The 20006-nt window shown below is 37.4% G+C and overlaps 1 protein-coding gene across 4 annotated transcripts in view; it reads left to right on the top strand.

Annotated features, from left to right (window-relative positions):
• Window positions 1-2240: 2240 nt before the first annotated feature.
• Window positions 2241-20006, top strand: part of mybpc2a (myosin binding protein Ca) — a 125493-nt gene continuing 107727 nt past the window's right edge. For all 4 annotated transcript variants that reach the window (XM_038297312.1, XM_038297311.1, XM_038297310.1 and 1 more), the window contains exon 1: window positions 2241-2393. In XM_038297312.1, the coding sequence (XP_038153240.1) occupies window positions 2372-2393 (22 nt within the window). In that variant the 5' untranslated portion in view covers window positions 2241-2371. The remainder of the gene's footprint in view (window positions 2394-20006) is intronic.

Below are 20006 nucleotides of genomic sequence, written 5' to 3'. Positions count from 1 at the left end.
TTTGCTTCATGTCTTCCCCCTCTCTAATCCTATTTCATCCTTCCTACTTTCAAAAATCATAAATAAATAAAAACCACAAGAGCCTAATAAAAGCAGTTAATAAAGCAATTTTTTCTTAAAGGTACTATCACGGGTAGGAAAGGAACTCCGGACTCCAAACAAATGTCGTGATGTTATGGAAATGTGCATGGGAAGCAAAATATCTAAAAAGTGAGCCAAATGAAACATCTCTATACTGGAATTAATACAGAGAATAATTACATTTCTGATGGTCTAGTTAGAGAGGCTGGATTCCTGGACTCTGAGTCCTACTTTCCTCTGTCATTAGTTGGTTTGCATCATCCTCTTTCTTTGACTATAAAATCTTCACTACATATATTAACATCATTCCCCTTGACCTGTGACCCTCCTGGTCTATTGTTCTACCTTCCTCTAATCTCACAGTATTTTCTCCCTCCTTACCTTTTTGCCAAAGACACCTGGAATGTCTCCACCTTTAAATTTCTTTTTCATTTTGATCTGCAATGTGAAAGCATTATGATTTGGTCAAATTGTGCAACTTATTATGATTAAAAAGTCTATATACTTTTTACATTATATCAATTATTAAATCAAATAATCCTGAAGCCTTTGTCTGCATTGGAAAAAATTTAAATCTAGATAAGTCATTTTTTTCTTAAAATATGTGCATTTGTTCTTGGATTAGGGAGACAAAAGAGACATTTTGCAAATGGAACAAGACAATTTACGTTTGAAATAAGAAAACACAATTGTATTGACTTATTTCAAGTGCATATGATCTAATTATCTTATTTTAAGAGTAAAAATACTCATTCCATTGGCAAACTATCTCATTTACCTGCTCAAATTAAGGGTAAATTCACTTAATTTAAGAAATTTTTACTCATTTCTAGATCGTTTTTCCAGTGTGGAGGAGTCAATCATATTGTATAGATCTTTAGATTGCATTAACTGCGTCTAAAATGCTGTAAACATGGCAGTGTTTGTGAAAACCATGTCAGTGACTACTTTTAGAAACATCAAAGCCTCATCATGTCAGGTGTTTTGGGAAAATAAATGACTCTCTTTGACCTACTTTTACTGAATGTGAAAAATGGGTGTCACCTTCTTGGCCTTGTTTTAAACATAAAAAACAAAAGTCCATCAAAGCTAAAAGAGGATGCTCTCCTGGTCCTGTGTGCATCACATCTCCGCTCACAGGAGGAAAATATAGACAGAAAAAAATACTTTTACATCCATATATGCAGCTAAGACCAGATATTTATAGCGCTGTGTTTTTATTTGGGTTCTGATATTAAATAAGATGAAACCATGCTTTATTCTCCGACCAGCTTATGTATAATTATTTAAACTAAATTTAAGAATTTTAAAGCACAGTAATCTTTGTTTTTTTAAATACATAAATTATTATTTCCTTATTAAGATTTTTTTTTTTTTTGCGGTTTAAAACAGACTTAATAAAACTTTTCATTTCTCAAAATGATAATGCAAGCATTTTTGGTATTTATTTGATCATATTTAGTATTTTTATTTTTTTTTTTGTCATGTTAGCAGGTAGGACATAAAACAATTGTGTTAAAGTAACTAAATATGATTAAGTAGACGCCAAAAATGGTGGTTTCTCTCCCAGGCCTGAGAGACCCCACGTCCAAATCTCAGATTAGTTAATAGTAAAGTAACTGTTAAAATAGTATACTTTTATTCCTCACTTTGTATGCTAAAATATACCCTTAATAAAACACTGTGCTTATTTTTTGATATTGGATTTGCAAAGGCAGAGTCTTTCACTTCGACGTAAATTCAAGGTGTAAATAGTTTTGCAAGTTTATGCAACCTAAATGTATTTCCACATTTTTTTTTTTAGGTTTTGATATTGAATTTAATTGAATCCTTTCAGAGACGGATAAACAAACAATAGCAGATTGTTGTAGAACCAAATGATTTCTAATTTTTCGCTAATAAACACAAACGACAAATGTGCAGCCTAGGACTCTTCAGTCAAACTGTCAGGAGATGAGAAGTATCTGTTAGTTTATTCAAGGACCTCATCAGGTAATCATGTGGCAGGTTTTTCCTCTGGGATGGACTCTTCTTTATGGCGCCGAACAACTTTCTCCCCTCGTGGCGTCTTCCTCCGTCCTCCTTAAGCCTCACAGCTCCTGCCAGGGTTTCAAGTGACAGCAATTCTGTCGATCTCCTGCTGTCTTGTTCCACCCAGGGGGTGGATGGCGGCGGTGGTGGCGAGGGGAGCAAGCTCATAAAAGGATGGGATGTTGAGACTCACCAGCAGTTCCACTGGGAAGCAAGAAGGAAGGCACCTTCAGAGGATTCCTGTTGAACAGAGAGAGACATGCCTGAGCCAAAGAAGTCAGGTAAGATGGCCCATGCAACGAGATCATCAGGTGAATGTATGAAACCAGAACTTAATGAATGGTGAATAAAATAAGCTGTTTGCACTGTGATAAAGAACATTCAGGCTTCTAGTTATAAATGAAGTTATTTTCTACAAAAAAAGGCTGAATAGGCTAAAAGTTCATGATCATAGGCATATTTCGCTTATTTTATCATGCAAGATATTTTATTTTCTATACGAATTTATTCATAATATGGTTTAGAGAAAATATATCTTAGTTACATTACATTTTAATTTTGTTTGAATTGCAAATATTATTTTTCAGGAATAAATTTGGTTTGTTTTCTTAAATTCATCATTGTGGCTCTAAAAGCTGGTAATTGATCTTAAAATGTGTTTAGTGGATAGAATTTTAATATCAGGTAAAGATTGCAAGGAAGTTTTTTAGTTTTTTTAATTAGGAAAAAGATGTAGTTTGAGAGGAATAGGAGGCAATCATCTCCTGGAGTTCAAGCTCAACAAGTACTAGAAAGTAATAGTATAAAACACAAGTAAAAAACATGAAAGTATTAAGTTGGTTTGAACACATCTCCAAACCTTTACAGGCTCAAATATATAGCATTTTAACCAGAGCCAATGATTGATTATATTTTGACCCACTATTGTTTTCCAAATTTTTCAAACAAACTGGAGGGTTTGTACGCATAATCATTGAAGTATTATTTATTTTCTGGGATTTTCTTGCCTACTTTAAGTTGTCCAACCAGTTCTATTTAAGCATGTTTTTAAAATAAGTTTAGCTGAAATTAAATTGCTGTTAATTAAAAAAAAAAAAAAAAAAAAAAAAAAGAGGGATTCATATTTTCGGATAGGACCAGGTTGGTTGGACAGAAGAAAATACAACTGAAAAATGTGAAAATGTATTTTTTATACTTATTAAATGCATTTTTTCTGTTTTTAATATTTATTAATGATCTAAAACACGCAGGTGAGGTAAAGAGAACAAACAAATTAATAAAACAGTCTTTCACTCAAAGTACAGAATAGATAACCCAGATAAACATTTAGCAGATGGCATTTCATCAGCATTAATAATAAGCTTTCAGATAACTCTATTAACTGCAAAGTTTATTCCAGGAATGTATCATCTTACCAAAACTGCGGCTTAACCAATAACCTCAGCAGTGAAACACAAACCAACCACAAGACAACGTTCACAGCATTCAGCTGTAGACGGGCTGAGATGTTCTTATCAGTCGGCGGGATTCTGGTCTGCAGCTGACAGTGAATGGGAGTATAAATGGGCAAAGACGAGGGCACGGAGGTCAGCAGGAGGCGGCACATTTAAGCAGAGTGATGATTTGTCAGTGTGGCCTCTGCCATGTCAGGTGTGACTGCGCTGCATCATGTCTCTGCACATCGGTCATCTTATCCGTCTGACCCTGGTTGCTCTCTGTCTGCTGGTATCCATGTGTGTGATGTCTATCGTCTCATTTTTGTTATGTAAGAAATGCTTTAATCTGTGATAACAAAGCTGAGACGATTCAAAGTAATTGTATTCCTGACCGTATAAAGTCCATGTTTAGAGATGAAAATAAGCGTTACTGCGTGATAAAATGTGTTGATTTGATATGTCTCCTCTGCAGAGACCTTAAGCCTATTCCCATATCATGCAGTAATTTCATCCCTTCATTTTATTATATCCTACCAATGAGTCTCCAATCCGACATCCTTACATCATTCATATCGTATTCCTAACACCACATTATCAAGCTCCTCTCCTTCCCACCTATCCACCCGTCCACAAATTTCTACCCCTGTCTAGAACTTGATCACACCCTTTTAGCTGCGAAAGTCCCCTCTTCCCCTGTCGATCAGCTGGTCACGGCTCATGTGACACTTCCAGCGGCGTCTTGCTCTCAGCAGTGAAAGCTAATCGAGACCCCAAGGAGAACGCCTGCTAATAAACAGCAATAAGAATAGTTCCCAAGTGCGAGGATGTGGGCTGTGGGACCGTGGATCCATATAGGAGATGATGACTCTGTAAGAGGAGGGAGAGGGTGCTTGGTTTGACTCAGCTGGACTATTAAAGGAAAAGAGAAAGGGGAGAAGAAACTCATCAAACAGCCAGCATCAGTTTATTCTTTAAAGGAAACATGTGAATCACATTACCTTAGCTGACAAAAGCAGTTAAGCACCAAGTGTTGCAGGTGGCACTATGAAATCAATAGCAACCATGGCCATCAATGCTTAGCGCAACAGGAAAGCAAGACAAAACAAATGATGCAAAGTCCTTAACTCATAATGGAGTTCATAGATGTTAAGATTTATAAGGTAAGTATTCCAGCGAAATGGAGGGAATCGGGAGAAATGTCTGAAAGGAACAGATTGCAGTCCTAGCAATCCTGTTTCTAATCCACCAAAAAGCTAAATGAGTGTTGTGACATCAGCTTCAATTCTAAATCAAAAAATTCCTGCAGTGTTCAGACAAAAAAAGGCTAAATTCTGCTTTATCAGCAGCGATACTCTCATTTGGGTTTCCCTTTCTGTACCCAGCTGTCACATAAAACATTTTATGTATGCCCACATAGCTGCTATCAACTTCTAAACTCCATCTGTAGTTAGTATTTGTAAACTAAGGGGGTGTTAGAATAGCCTTGGTGGTCTGCCTGTTAACGCCCCGCTCAAGCCGTCAGAGCCCTGGATTAAAGGGCTATTTTTTTCTCTGCGTTTCTGATAGTTATTTTTCTCTAAGTGTGGTGCAAAAATGCAGCGCTGGTCTATTAGTAATGATTTCAGGGTTGACAGGGACTTGTTTACCTGTTGTCACAATCTTGATAATTTTTATATGCTGGAATAAAAAGAAAATGTAGCATAATGGATTAACAGTCTTGTTATTTTTTAAAATACACATGCATGTATAGCATTCATCCCACTATAATCAGCAATCAAACATACACTATATTGCCAAAAGTATTTGCTCACCCATCCAAATTATTGGAATCAGGTGTTCCAATCACTTCCATGGCCACAGGTGTATAAATTCAAGCACCTAGGCATGCAGACTGTTTTTACAAACATTTGTGAAAGAATGGGTCGCTCTCAGGAGCTCAGTGAATTCCAGCGTGGAACTGTGATAGGATGCCACCTGTGCAACAAATCCAGTCGTGAAATTTCCTCGCTCCTAAATATTCCACAGTCAACTGTCAGCTGTATTATAAGAAAATGGAAGTGTTTGGGAACGACAGCAACTCAGCCACGAAGTGGTAGGCCACGTAAACTGACGGAGCGGGGTCAGCGGATGCTGACGCGCATAGTGCGAAGAGGTCGCCAACTTTCTGCAGAGTCAATCACTACAGACCTCCAAACTTCATGTGGCCTTCAGATTAGCTCAAGAACAGTGCGCAGAGAGCTTCATGGAATGGGTTTCCATGGTCGAGCAGCTGCATCCAAGCCATACATCACCAAGTGCAATGCAAAGCGTCGGATGCGGTGGTGTAAAGCACGCCGCCACTGGACTCTAGAGCAGTGGAGACGCGTTCTCTGGAGTGACGAATCGCGCTTCTCCATCTGGCAATCTGATGGACGGGTCTGGGTTTGGCGGTTGCCAGGAGAACGGTACTTGTCTGACTGCATTGTGCCAAGTGTAAAGTTTGGTGGAGGGGGGATTATGGTGTGGGGTTGTTTTTCAGGAGCTGGGCTTGGCCCCTTAGTTCCAGTGAAAGGAACTCTGAATGCTTCAGCATACCAAGACATTTTGGACAATTCCATGCTCCCAACTTTGTGGGAACAGTTTGGAGCTGGCCCCTTCCTCTTCCAACATGACTGTGCACCAGTGCACAAAGCAAGGTCCATAAAGACATGGATGACAGAGTCTGGTGTGGATGAACTTGACTGGCCTGCACAGAGTCCTGACCTCAACCCGATAGAACACCTTTGGGATGAATTAGAGCGGAGACTGAGAGCCAGGCCTTCTCGTCCAACATCAGTGTGCGACCTCACAAATGCGCTTCTGGAAGAATGGTCAAAAATTCCCATAAACACACTCCTAAACCTTGTGGACAGCCTTCCCAGAAGAGTTGAAGCTGTTCTAGCTGCAAAGGGTGGACCGACGTCATATTGAACCCTATGGATTAGGAACGGGATGTCACTTAAGCTCATATGTGAGTCAAGGCAGGTGAGCAAATACTTTTGGCAATATAGTGTATATCTTAGACCAAAATCACGCCAATGCGTCAGTCTTTTGCTAAATCTAGGGTTGTAGTTAACATTTAATGTAAAAAAAAAATGATTCTGAGTTTTTATGAAGAATTAGCCCTACATTAGCCTTTCATTAGATAAAAACTGAGACCATTAAATCTTCTTAGATCTGTCTAAATTTTACAATGGTTTAGAACAAAAGTATAGCTAAGCTGCTATTCTTAGGATTTTTATTCCATTGAAATTAAATCAGAAGTATTAAACAGTGTAAAATAAATTCTGTGTTTTAACTGGTCTACTTCAGCCTTAAGGTGTGTCTCCCGTTTCTTCTTACGTGGAAAAATAAACTAAACACAATTAGACCAGAGAAAGGGAGATCATATTAAGAAATGACTCCACTAATAGGGAACAATGTGCACAATCTGGACACGATGAGCATGGAGGTGGAGGTGTAATCATATGGAGCTGCATGGGAGTAAGATGTGTTTGTAAGTTGATATTTATAGATATATTCACATACAAGCTGCATCACAGTTTCTACAAGTTTGGCAGAAGAGCCATCATTCCTGATAAATACTCATCTTAAATGCCTGTAATGCAAGAAATGATGAATAGGATAAATATAACCCACAACAATCACCTGTTTCTTCAAGGGTTGGTTGTTCCAGCCTCTAAGCAATAGGGCAACAGGTATAGAAATCTAGGTAAAAGCAATAAAATGCTTCTACACTTCAAGGTTGTCTGACCTAATAGAGGATTCAGTCTTTATTTACTTAAAAACAAATAAAGAGATGGACATTATTAAAAACAGGGCACCTGTTTCCTTGCAGATATTTTGCAATATTTGTAACCTAATTTTTATTTTGACCCAGAAAGCATTAAGCTTGATGCTTTTATACCCAGTGTATCTGTACAACCCAAGGCTGTGGTTATAGTTATGATCAACATTAGAAATGGTCAGAATATTCTGGATGATCATAAATAGATCTCTTGAAACCAGATCCCTTAACATAACTGCTGGTTGCTTTTTCAGACAGCAAACTCATTTGTCTGTCATTACTGTATCTCAGTCTAAGTGAAGCTGCATGGACAAATGAAAGCTACTGTCTTCGCTAGTGCACAATCACAAGTCACTGTGGCCTCATTACTTACTGACTAACCACTGAAGAAGAAGCACACCTCTGTTAAAGAATAATAAAACACCAGCTAAATTTTTTTATGTTGAATCTGTAAAATCTGCCAACTAAGTTTTCAACGCTAACATGAATATCCTGAAAAAGACATTTTTGATAGTTCGAAACTCTCCATTTAAGTATAAAATATATTTGTTTAGTTTTTTTGTTAAGAAAAAATCGTATTGCTTCTAAACTATAGGAAACCTATGAAAGCAACGTCTCAAACATACTTAAGGGAGGAACTGAACCTCTTTTTGGACACAGAGTCACGACAGGCTGACACCAAAACAATAACATCGATTGTATTTTTATATCTAGGCTGCTTTTTCCTTTTTCTTTCAAAACTAATCAGACTTTTAGATGGGTCAATTGTAGATTTTTTTTTAATCTAAACAAAACATTCTACTGTTTAAATGAAGCTTTTTGCAGGAAGAGGTGTAAGTCCATGGCTAGACCTAAGCCTAATGGCATGTCTTTAAACACAATCCATTTCAGGGGACAATAAATCAAAATACCTTCTTCTTTTTTCTCTGTGCTCAGGCATTAGTGGAAAGGGATCTCTTCTTTGTGAGGCTGTAGTGCTTTCACTAGACCTTTAAATGTACTAAAGAATGTTATTACTTTGGACAGTCTTTAGCTTTCTGAACCTTTGTAATTACTTAAAAATGCATTGTGCAAGTTTAAAAAGTTAATATTACTTTTTTGTTTCCCCCAAAAGCTTGTAGAGTTGTCTAAAGTGTAAATATATTTATAGGCTCCATTGTTTAGTTTTCATGAGAGTGGGATTCTGGCCCACTTCTTAGAGAGAGAACACTAGTGACTTTTCCTGAAAATGGATCATAAAAAACAGCCACATGTGCAGCTTGAACCACATCATAGACTTTACTCAATATTAAGAAAAACAAACTTGTGTCTAGTGTGATGAAAATTGGCCACTTTGGTGTCTAATTGGCAACGGTATAAGATTTGAATAAACGTTGGAACAGCTTTCAACCATGAGGGAGTTCAGATCTGCACTGGGAATAAAAATGGACCTGCAGTTGTTGCCTGGCTGAGAGTTGAAGCTTAACTTCTGTTTTAAGTTACTGTTCATTGTGTGTACGTCTATGGACATCCACAAGTCTAAATAAGGCTAAAGGCAACTTGCACTCTATGATTTTCTTTTGGCACTTTTTGGACCGACTTTCCAATTGTGCAAGAATTTTTCAATCAGGCCGACTTTCTGTCTGAGGGGCGGAGGGGGGTGGGGGTTAGCGAGTCAGCTTCTCATGGCCATTTCCCGATCAGTCAGAGATCGTGGGCAAATCGCTCAGTGGACATGCGCGAACAAGGATTCTTCTTCTTCTTCTTCCTCCTCTCAGATGAAAACACAGAAGCATGAAAGGGGTGCGAGTGAAATGGAGTTCTTTCTGTAAAAGACCATAGTAGCTTTTTCTTTTTAGGGCTTTCAGCATAAAATTGCTCAAATTGCAAAGGCAGCATGTTTCACTTTAGCTAGAATCATGTTCCTCTTCTACTCGTTTGGCTTCAGGATAGACGAGTCCAAGTAGCGCCGTCTAACTGTGGAGCTGAGTCCAACGTGGTGTTTAGACGTACAGTGTGAGCAGGTAGAGCCTCGGGTCGGACAGCGTGAGAACATACATCGTGAGGTGTGAACTCCGGAGAAACCGTGCAGCTTCGTCGTACAGTGTGAGCGGTATCGAAAAAAATGGCATAGTGTATGCCCGGCTTAAAACTGACTGTACCAATCACAGCATGAGAGAGCTGGAGTTTAAGCTCACACCAGAATTATGGACCAGAGAGAAAAAGCACTTTTCTGTATCCATATCAGTCAAGATTGTGACTAAAGCAATTTTTTTTTTTATTGATGCCCTTTTTTATGTCCTCAATATCCTGTATACAACTTCTAAGTTATACCCTAGAGGAAGTTATAAGTTTAACAATTGGCCGCTCTATGAGTTTCTTTAAAAAAAAAGAAAATCAATTGTTTTTGTGCCCCGTTTGTTTGGTTATGGCCGTTTTTGCAAACTCTGTTGTTCCTTCCTTTGAAATCAGACTTTACTCGCTGCTCTCCAGCATGATATGCATGAAAACTGCGGTCAGTCTGGCTGGGTACCATGGTTGGCCTTCTTTTCCTAAAAATTTAAGATGCCTCATTCTAAATAATTTCAGTATTTATAACGTCGCTCTCTCAGATGACATCATGCATGATTACGCCTGTGCACTGCGTGGCAGATTGCCGTGCTTTTCCTTTTCGCCCATGCGTATGCAAATATGTTTCATTTCTTCTTGTCGCCAGAGGAACTACTAAAATGCTATAACTTGCGCTGTGCTTTTTTAAGGCAAAGCAAGTTTATTTTTATTGCATGACTCTCAGATTGCTGTAAATGAGCAAAACATAAAAGAAAATACACAGAGGTAGAATATTTCACAGGGGCATAATGGAGACAGGGAACAAAAAGTGGAACTCCAAACTTAAACTAGTAATTTCAAAGGTAGCTCTGAGGAAATGGTTTTTAACTTTTAATGAAATGTTCTCACTTTTTATAATTTTGTTGGATTTTTTTCCCAGATTATTGGAGCACAATGGTATAAGATGTGGGAATAGCAATGGCATTTACAGCTAACATGAGATCAGTGCATTTTTCATTCACATGCTTCCGCTCGCTTGACATTTTGCTAGCAATTTGGTTTACCTATGGGAACAAAACTTCACTTGTTTCATCAAATAAGAGATTCTATCTGCCTTTTTCATCTCAACATGGCAAACCTGGATATTACAGATCGAGTCACACTGCTTTATTTATTTTGAAAAGACAAACAATTTGCATCTTTACATCCACCAGATCCTTTTGAGATATTCCCAGTTTATGGGCCCCAGGAAGTACAGTTCAGACTTAGACAACTTTTATTGTCGTCTTGGCTCAGGACAGGCAGCGCTGGGATGAAATATCTTTAATGGAGGGAAGAGGAACCCCAATGATCCTCTCTGCTGTTCTCACGGCTCTTCTTCCTTTCTGCCAGTCAAGCAACTGGGAAAAGTATAGACAAATGTCCATGTGAAAGATGGGGAAAATGAACTTGAATGGTGTATCATAACAGTCAGATGCTTAGGCGTTGATATTCAAATCCTTAGTTGCTGAAAGTGTCTTTAAGGACATGGAAAAATATCTCTATCAAATAATCTCTGGAGGGTTGAAGATAAGGCGTTAGATTTCAAGCACTGGCCTAAAAAATTCAGGGCATCAAAGGTCCATCTTTTCTTTCCGCAGAGCGACACTTGTTGAGAGAAAGGCTAAACCCTCCAGATGGGCTGCAAAAAAGTAGGATGCAAGCATCATCTCCTCCAACCCCCCCAAAAGCTGTCCATATCACCAGTTGTGATACAGACAATTTTAACAGTGTTGCATTACCTCATACCGGGGCCATCATCATGTTCCCGCAGGTATGCACCCGCTGAGTGATGGATTACAGACAGATGCAGAGGCAAGCAACTGTGCCATGAGGTTCCTCATTGACAGAATGAAAAGTTGATAGATACACCATTACCAGAGACTATTTAAACACAGCTTGAGTCGGGGATACACACTCGGAATGGATTTCTATTTCTTAAATCTTCCTCTGTGATCTAAGAGGGGGCATCAGTGATGACTAGGCTTAATTAGAAAACAATCTTTGTGGATGGAGGAAGACAAAAGGAAATGACTGGAAAGTACAGCATTCTATACACAATTTAAAACTAGCCTTATGAAAAGAGCATTGCACATTCCATCCTCTTAAAGTACATTTTAAAGTGATTTATACGTTTTAGTATTTATATTTTCACAGAGGTTTTAAGCTTTGCAATGAAGCAGCTCCTCGTCCCTCTTTCCACCGGAATTCTAATATTTTGCTCTTTTCTATGTTAATCCTAAATCTTTAATTACATCTGGGGCAAAGAGTGGAGAAGATGGGGAAGGAGGGAGACTTCTTGAAAAAACCTAAACAAGTCATAATTGTCATCTTCACAGATATAAAGCACTGATTTAATAATTCATGCATGTCTAAAATATGTCCTCATCCATTAGAAGCCTAATAGCTATATAAACATGGAGGCAAGCCTATAAGAATAAAGTAACAACAAAAAGAACATACACACAGGGCAGAGCAGGGTGGGCACTGTCCCTTCAGGTCTCTTATTTTTTCATAATTTAATGTTTCTTAAAACAATCAAAAAACACTATCATGCAGTTTATGTACAGTAAAAATTTCACATGGTTTATTTCACATGGTTTTTATTATTTCTGCAACAGCAATGCAACAAGAACAACAAATGAACTTGCTTAAATAAATAATAGATTAAATTGTACAAAAACAGGCATTATTAAATGAAATTCTTAAATAACCAGGTATAAATAGAAGTGGATAAGAAGCTATTAAAACTATGAATGTTTGTGACTATTAGTAGAAGCTCTACTTGAAAATATTACTTTTTTTATGTCCCACCAAGTGTAACATAAAAAAAATATGTATGTGTGGATAAAGGTTATGGTACAATTATTCACTAACAGAGTATGTTATAATATATATGCACACACACACACACACACACACACACACACACACACACACACACACACACACACACACACACACACACACACACACACACACACACACACACACACACACACACACACACACACACATATACACACACACACACACACACACACATATATATATATATATATATATATATATACTTAATTACTTTTCTTCCTCAGTAATACACTCTCCTTGAAACCTGTGCTTTTCTGTTTGCAAAGTAATTGATATCATTGTAAAAAACAGAAAACTGTAGCTTTTATTAAACCCTTCCAGTATGGAATTAGCTCCATTATTGTTGCAAGCAACGGTTTTGTAAAAAAAAATAAAAAAATGCTATCAACAAAGGAAACTTTTAACCATTTTAAGAGTAACTTTGCTACTTTTTATTTTTCCTAAATATTTCTTTCTACTTTTTTTTTCTTCCTTTTTTCAGATTTTCTGTCTACAGGTTTTATATTTCCAAACTTAATTTTTTTGTATTTAATTCTTTTCAGATTGAGTTTGATTAATTGCATTCCTTTCAAGTTGTGTTCTACAATTTAACACAAAAGGTCACACATTGACCAATGCTGCTAATTGGCTATGCCCAGGTCAGGGCATTGCAGATCCCAGGGGTTCTGAGTTCAAGCCCAACTCCCACGGACTCCCACTCTGGGTCCCTGAGCAAGACCCTTAACCCCCACACTGCTTCCCGAGCACCACACAGTGGCAGCCCAGTGCTCTTCAAAAGGATGGGTTAAATGCAGAGAGTTAATTTCATTGCTTTGTACTCTTGACAGTGTAATGGCAATAAAGTTGAAAATATATTCTAGACTAATGTCCTTGCAGACCAATAAAATTCTGTTTTCGCCCTCCCCCCAGTGGAAGCCCTGCGCTCAGAGATGAACAGGCAGTGATTAGGCATAATAACAAGTTTTCTGTCACATCAGTCATATTTTTAGAAAAGTCGTGAAAAAAAAAAAAAAAAAATATATATATATATATATATATCTCAGAAAACAGCAGTTATTGAAAAATAATTTTCAAGCAGTTTTTCATTTTTCTTTTCTGGATTCCCTTTTTTTTTAATGTTTACATTTGTAACATTGGTTCTTTGCTTGCAACAATGATGGAGCAGAATTCACTCCATATTCTAGCCAATCTGATCATCCTTCAGCTATGAAAGATCTCAGATAGTTCTTTATTAATTCGAGTTTGGAAACATCTGCAGATGCAACAGTCAGAGGGAGAGTGTAAACAATCCTCAGAACTTCCCAAAGATCTTGGTGAGAAATCAGATCTCATTTTTAGGGAGAAAGGAAAGAAAAAGAGGTCATCTGTGATTTAAGAAGTCTGAAAGCTTTTTCATCTTTGAGGCTCTCTCATCACAATCAGACTGAACGCCAAAGATAAGTTTGTCTAGGAGAAGTTTAGTCCTTCCTACAGTAGTCTGTGTGTCATTCTGGCCCCAAGACCAAATTTGTAATCTTTCTTTTCATGTAGTCATTTCCACGTGATTAAACATATATTGATAAGAAAATGCACAATTTCACCATGAAATCAGGTGTTGTTGCCACTATAATTATATTGAAGTCTTTATATGTCAAGAAAAACAACAAACAATGAATTGTACTGCCATCCCTGTTAAAGGTAATCTCAAATGGATTTAAGTCTTGTTATGTTTAGGCCAACCAGAAATGTTCGGATTTGCAGGTTTTAGATGATTTTAAATTAGCACAAACCATATACACCTGAGCTTAAATTCAGGATCTGGTGGCCGGACATTCTTCTTTAGGATTTCCTGGTTAAGTTCAGGTCCTGATGTAACCTAGCAGCTCCTTGTATAATTTTCTTTTTTTCTGAAATAATGCATTAGTTCATCATAGATCATGAACCCTGAGCCTAAGTGAGAAAAGTGAGGCCTGCAGTGAATTAGATGTTGTTCTGGGATCATGAGCAACTTCTTGATGCTCTGTTAGAGAAATCTTGATAAGCTGGCTAGTACTGGGAGGGTTCTCCACTGTTCTATATCTCTTTTAATTGGCATCTTAGTGTGATTTTCTGGAATCTGGAAGTCTCAGAAGGGGCTTTTCTCACAGCTGCATTTCAATGGCTGCTATTTAATCTGTTTTTAGGCAGAATTTGCTGCTCAATCAGCTAATTTCATATTGTTAGGCAACTTTAACTTTACAGATTTTTCTGTTTGAGAGGTCTAGTAGTAATTAGCTCTTTGATAAAGATATATGACAAAAGCATATTATTATGATAAAATAAACAAAAATTTATGGTTGAACTTTTGATCCATGGCATAAGAGGCAGGTATGAGATTTAGTTAGCCTTTCTGTAATTAATCATTGCTCAGATAGTTACCTATTCCCTAGACAGCTGTCCTGATGTATGTTTTCCCTTCTGAACCCTATGCAGAATTATTTAGTCTTTCAAAGTGACTATAATTAGCCTTCATGAAGTAATTACGAACAGTTTAATCAACATATGAAAGAAAAGGAGCTTGTTTTGTTCACCTTGCACACATTCTGAGAAAGGTTCATTAGAAAAAGGGAATCTTTTCAAATATTAAAAGCCGGAGCACAGCATCCAGAAACAAAAACTAGGTCAACCAAATCCCCCCCTCCATATACTCCCGGTGAAAACTGTGGGCGCTCTTATTTCCTACAGAATAACCTGCTTCTTGAGATCTTTAATTACCAGCAGGGAGGAATTTTGTTAGATGGTTTTGCTTATTGGGTGAATCTAATTTTCCTTCTCCTTTGCAACACGATCTTATTTAAGAGTGACCTAATTCAAAAGGTGCCAGTGACAGATTTTATGCTTTTTCACTGAAATACTGGATTTTTTCTCTGATGTTTGATGACTTTTCTCTTCCTTTAGGAATAAATAAATCTGTGTTTAGAAAATCACAGATGTAGATAAGATCATGGCGATCTTTATCTAACTTCGCTGAAGATTGATAAAGTGAGGCTTAAATGTGCATCCACTCATACTTCCAGTATCGCTCTCTGTCTTCCCTAGAAATGCATAAACTACATCAATCGCATCCTGCTCCCTGTTATGGATGCCAGCAAATAAATGCCAAAAATACCACTGATATTCATCCAAATGCTCAGTTTTTTAAAATAGAATGTTTGAATATTAGTTTTTTGCTTTTTTAGACTCCTCTGACACTGTCCTGCTTGTGATTCATGCATACTGTAAAGTATAATAAGGGAATGAGCTGCTTTTTATAGTGAGATTGATGTGCTTTACATAGTTTACATGTTGAATAATAAATAAAATATGTTTAGAAGTGGGTGTATTGAACGGTGTCATATGGTTATGGTCATCAGAGATTCTCCTCCACTCAATAAAGTGGAACGAATCACAGGAACGAATGCAGTTTGGGAGTTATACAGCTTTCTAAAGGCAAGACAGTTGTATTTATATAGCATAATTCAGTACAAAGATGATTCAACGTGCTTTACATGAATTAAACAACAAAACAGAAGGTAATAAAAGCAGACTAAAAAGAATTAGACATAAAAACATAATCAAAGCAGGTAGAAAAGTAAATAAAGCCTATGAGATGCTGAGTTTAAAATACTCTGTGTTGGATATGAGCATTAGTTCATCATGGCAGCTTTTTTCTGGGTTTGATCACACAAAGACTTCCTCTCTCCTTACTGTCCCCTGCTCATGCTAAAGCAAAACCACAAAGACAAGGCAGTAATCATACAGTGCATGCATGTTTTCATATACTTTTGAATGTGCAACAAATTATAACAAGGTGGGATCCTTGGGTGAAACCCCCCCTTAAAGCTGAATCATTACATTATCTCTGCATTTAGTTCAAAGAGATCCCAGCTAGTCAATTTGTTTCGACTTCACTGTCTAAACTATTATTTTTGTATTGTTAATAACGTATCATCTGAGAGTCAGAACCAGTTGCATTGCAAGCTATATAGAATTAGCACATTAACAACGTAAATGAGTGCTGTGTTGACCTGCTAAACCAGTATTCATCTTACTTCACCCCCCTCCACACACCCTTTAAAAGAACAATTCCTTTCACTTTCACAAAGATATTCAAAGACAATTCTTGAAAGATTTCTCCTAAATAAAAGTGTTATCTCCATAACGGAATAGATATGCCATCTAATTCCTAAAGCTAAATATAATGTATGATATTGAATGAATGATTGAGCGAATGAACTTCCATACGGGAAGTAGGCCTAAATATAGTGGTAGCATTAGTTTATACAGCTCTCCGAATATCAGTAAGGAATGACCTAAAATCCACATTGCATCAAGATTCAAAATTGAATGAACAGAATGCAAAATTGAGTTTACATTGTCAAAGATGAATAACGATAGTTCAGTGGGTGAAATGGACGCACAGAGAAGTTCAAACCCCATCAACACCTCCTTTCTCTGCAAATCTTAAAATTCTAATCTTCCACCATAAAATGCCTTATTTGGTTCTGGCCTGCACTTTTGTCATGCCCTGAAATTGACATACAGACCAGCCCACTGGTTCACAGTCCAAGAACATGAATTAGAGGTAGATGTAAGACACCAGTTTAGCCGTTTGGCCAATAGTTGGGTTTACTTCTACAAGAATTGCAAAGCAGGCAGTTTCTCTATTGAATATGAGCCAGAACCACAGGTGTTAATGCATTGTTCCAGGCTGCATGGAGAAAGGGGATGCAGTATTTTTGTGCATCAGAAGATCCGTGCAAAGTTTGATGCTCAGCTGTTCATTTACTCTAAGCATTTTACTGAAGAAAGCTTTCAAAATCTTAGACGGTTCAAAGCATGATTTGCTAAACTTCTCTTACTGTAACTTCACTACTGTAAGCTGTTTTATTTTGTTACTAATCTGTTTTTAGCAATAGTAGCATTTCTGAAAAGGAGGACACTTTTTCTTGAAGGGGGGGGGGCTACTGGGCCGCTGATTGGACTGGACTGGGCTTTCGAAACGTGCCAGCTGGGGACAGAGCAACTGAACCTGACCCGGTGACGGTACACTTCCCGCCGGCTGCATTGCCGTGCCGGGGAAGCACGGTGCTGCTGGTGTCGGGTCGGGTTTGGTCGCTCTAGAGCTCACGTCTCTGTGCGTTTCGACTATGCTGCACTGTAGTCGACCAAAATCCAGGATCATTTTTAAAATCCCCCACGTCTGGTCACCATATCAACAATTTGATGTTTCACTGAGTGAGTGCTTGTTGCTATGATGCGTCTTTGCTCAACAGCTTTGCTCGTTGTAAACCAACCAATCAGAGCACAGCTCATCTTAATATTCATTAGCATACCATAAAAGGAATAAAACCTGTCATATCATTCTGGTCCTTTTAACCAGGCTTGCATTAGGACTCATAGAGCAGCAAATATGCCATTTTCAGCTCAACCAATGTTACATGCAACATTCACCAGCACCAAATACCATATAAGATCATTCTATTGCCCCTTTAAGGTTTTAATAAAAATCACTCTGAAGTACATTCCAAATAGAAAATACTTTTCTAATTGGAAATTTAGTAAAAAAATTCTGATATTGTTAATATCATTGTTGATATAAAAATCAAAATTAGACCCTAATTGCTTCTCGGAGAATTTGATGTTGACACATTTATTTTTTGAAGCTCACATGGTAACAGGAGCTCCCAGTTTTATTGGCACAGCTGTACAGTTGCATGACAGGGCTGCACTGTAAAGGGCAAAAGGTTATAATAACCAAGTGTGAGCGGTAGGAATATGTTACTACAAACTGGCGTTGTGTTCTCTTCAAGCAGAGGCAGCAGCACCAGAATTTGCAGCAGTTAACACTTAAACCTTAAGCCTAAACTGGCAGCTGTAGATACAGTACCCCTAAATAACCTATTCTACTCTACTTCCTTTTGACATCAGACTCCTGTAGAAGCAAAACAAGTTTGTTTTTCCCTCCATTTTATGTTACAGGTGTCTTCTTCAGATAAAAACAATGCTGTTTCAAAAATTCAGTATTCATTTACTGTGTATTAATTAGTATGTTCTTTTATTTTTTTATTTGTTTTGGTGAATAAAAGGTGATTTATAAACTATAATCTCAACATATTCTGAGGTTACAATTAAGTTCAATTTCAGGTCAATTTATTTATTTTTTGTGGAAAGTAAATCCATTTTCTCACTTGAGTAAACTTAGTGCAACACATATTCATATATACTTTAATAGATATGAAATATACATATAAATATCCCCTTTTTGAGTTCATCATTAAAAATTCTGGTCCTCGCTGGACTGAAAACATTCTCCAGAAATACACATTTTTTGGGGTATTTTTTTTTGTAAACAAAATCTATTTTAATATTTTGTTTTTAATTGCTTATTTGTAAATCCCACGTATACAGATTGAATTGGATGGAGGGATTTATTTTTATACGATAAATTAAGCTGTGAAAAATGTAAAGTAAAGAAGAATTCATAATTTCAATTATATTTCTGCAAATCTAATTTACATCACATCCAAAAGTCTAGCGAAAAACTATATATCTTGAAAGAGATTTCACCACTAGGGAAAACATAATAGCAATAATATTAAACAAAACCGAATGGTAATGAAAGGTTATTTAAAAAAATAATTTTGAAAGGGAGTCAGTAACATTAAGAAGAAGAAAACAAAGGAGGAAGAAAAGTGACACAAAATTCAATTTCACCCAAACATGCATAAACTGGCTCAATTTGATTTGCATCAAAACAGCTCAAATTCTGAAAGCAAAAAATTGAATAAATGTCCAAGGATCTCAGAAGGTTAATCAGGTCCTTCTTCTAAATTTAATTTAGATGAATCAGACTGCAGTGGTCTTAAAAAAAACCTATATTAAAAAAAAAAAATTTTCGGCTTTTTTTAAAGAGGAAAAAAAAAGGATTTTTTTAGGAATGTCTGTTTGGTCGGGCTGTTTTTCAGCTTAACTACTTAAACAAGCAGAAGACGTACACAGCTGTGGAAGACGGAAATATCAAAAGAGATTAACGCAGCACGTTCCACTGAGGTTACCCTTCAAAAGCGAGTCGGCAGGAGAGACTGAGAGAGACAGACAGAGACGAGGAGAGCACTGTGATGTTAATCAACTTGTTTTTCTGAATTATAAAGAGGTTATTCTGTTTGTTGTTGTTGTGTTTTGTACTGCCACAAAATGTGAAACAGAATCATTCCGCCTAAATAAAGAATGCTCTCAGTGTTTCAAGATGAATATCATATAATTAGAATAGCAGCTATATGTCAGTACATAATGCTTCACAGTTCAACTGCTGAAGAAGAACAGAAATGCGTACAATTGAGAGCTAGGATGTTCTGTCCTGTCCCTTGGGCTTCCTTCCAGTGGGAAAAGCCTGCAGTACCTCCAGAGGGAAACGTTCAGAAGGCATCCAAACAGATTTAAACCCACTTCAGTTAACTACTCTTGATGTGGAGGACAAGCAGCTCCACTCCAACCTCCTCCTATGGCCTTACTTGACACCCTATTTCTAAGAAAGTGCCCGGCCATCCTGCGGAGGTAGCTCATTTTAGTCACTTACAACTGGAATCTAATTCTCACAAGACTCATGACCCAAAGTTCCTCCACCTCCTTTTACTGCCTGCATCAACCTAAGACCAAACTTGCCACTGTGGGGGATAGGGCTTTTCAGGCAGTAGCTCCACGGCTCTGGAATGCCC

The sequence above is a fragment of the Cyprinodon tularosa genome, unplaced genomic scaffold, assembly GCF_016077235.1.
Source record: "Cyprinodon tularosa strain WSP-4 unplaced genomic scaffold, ASM1607723v1 ctg386, whole genome shotgun sequence".
Classification (NCBI taxonomy): domain Eukaryota; kingdom Metazoa; phylum Chordata; class Actinopteri; order Cyprinodontiformes; family Cyprinodontidae; genus Cyprinodon; species Cyprinodon tularosa.
The sequence above is the reverse complement of the archived record's forward strand: the minus strand, read 5'-3'. Positions and strand labels throughout refer to the sequence as shown.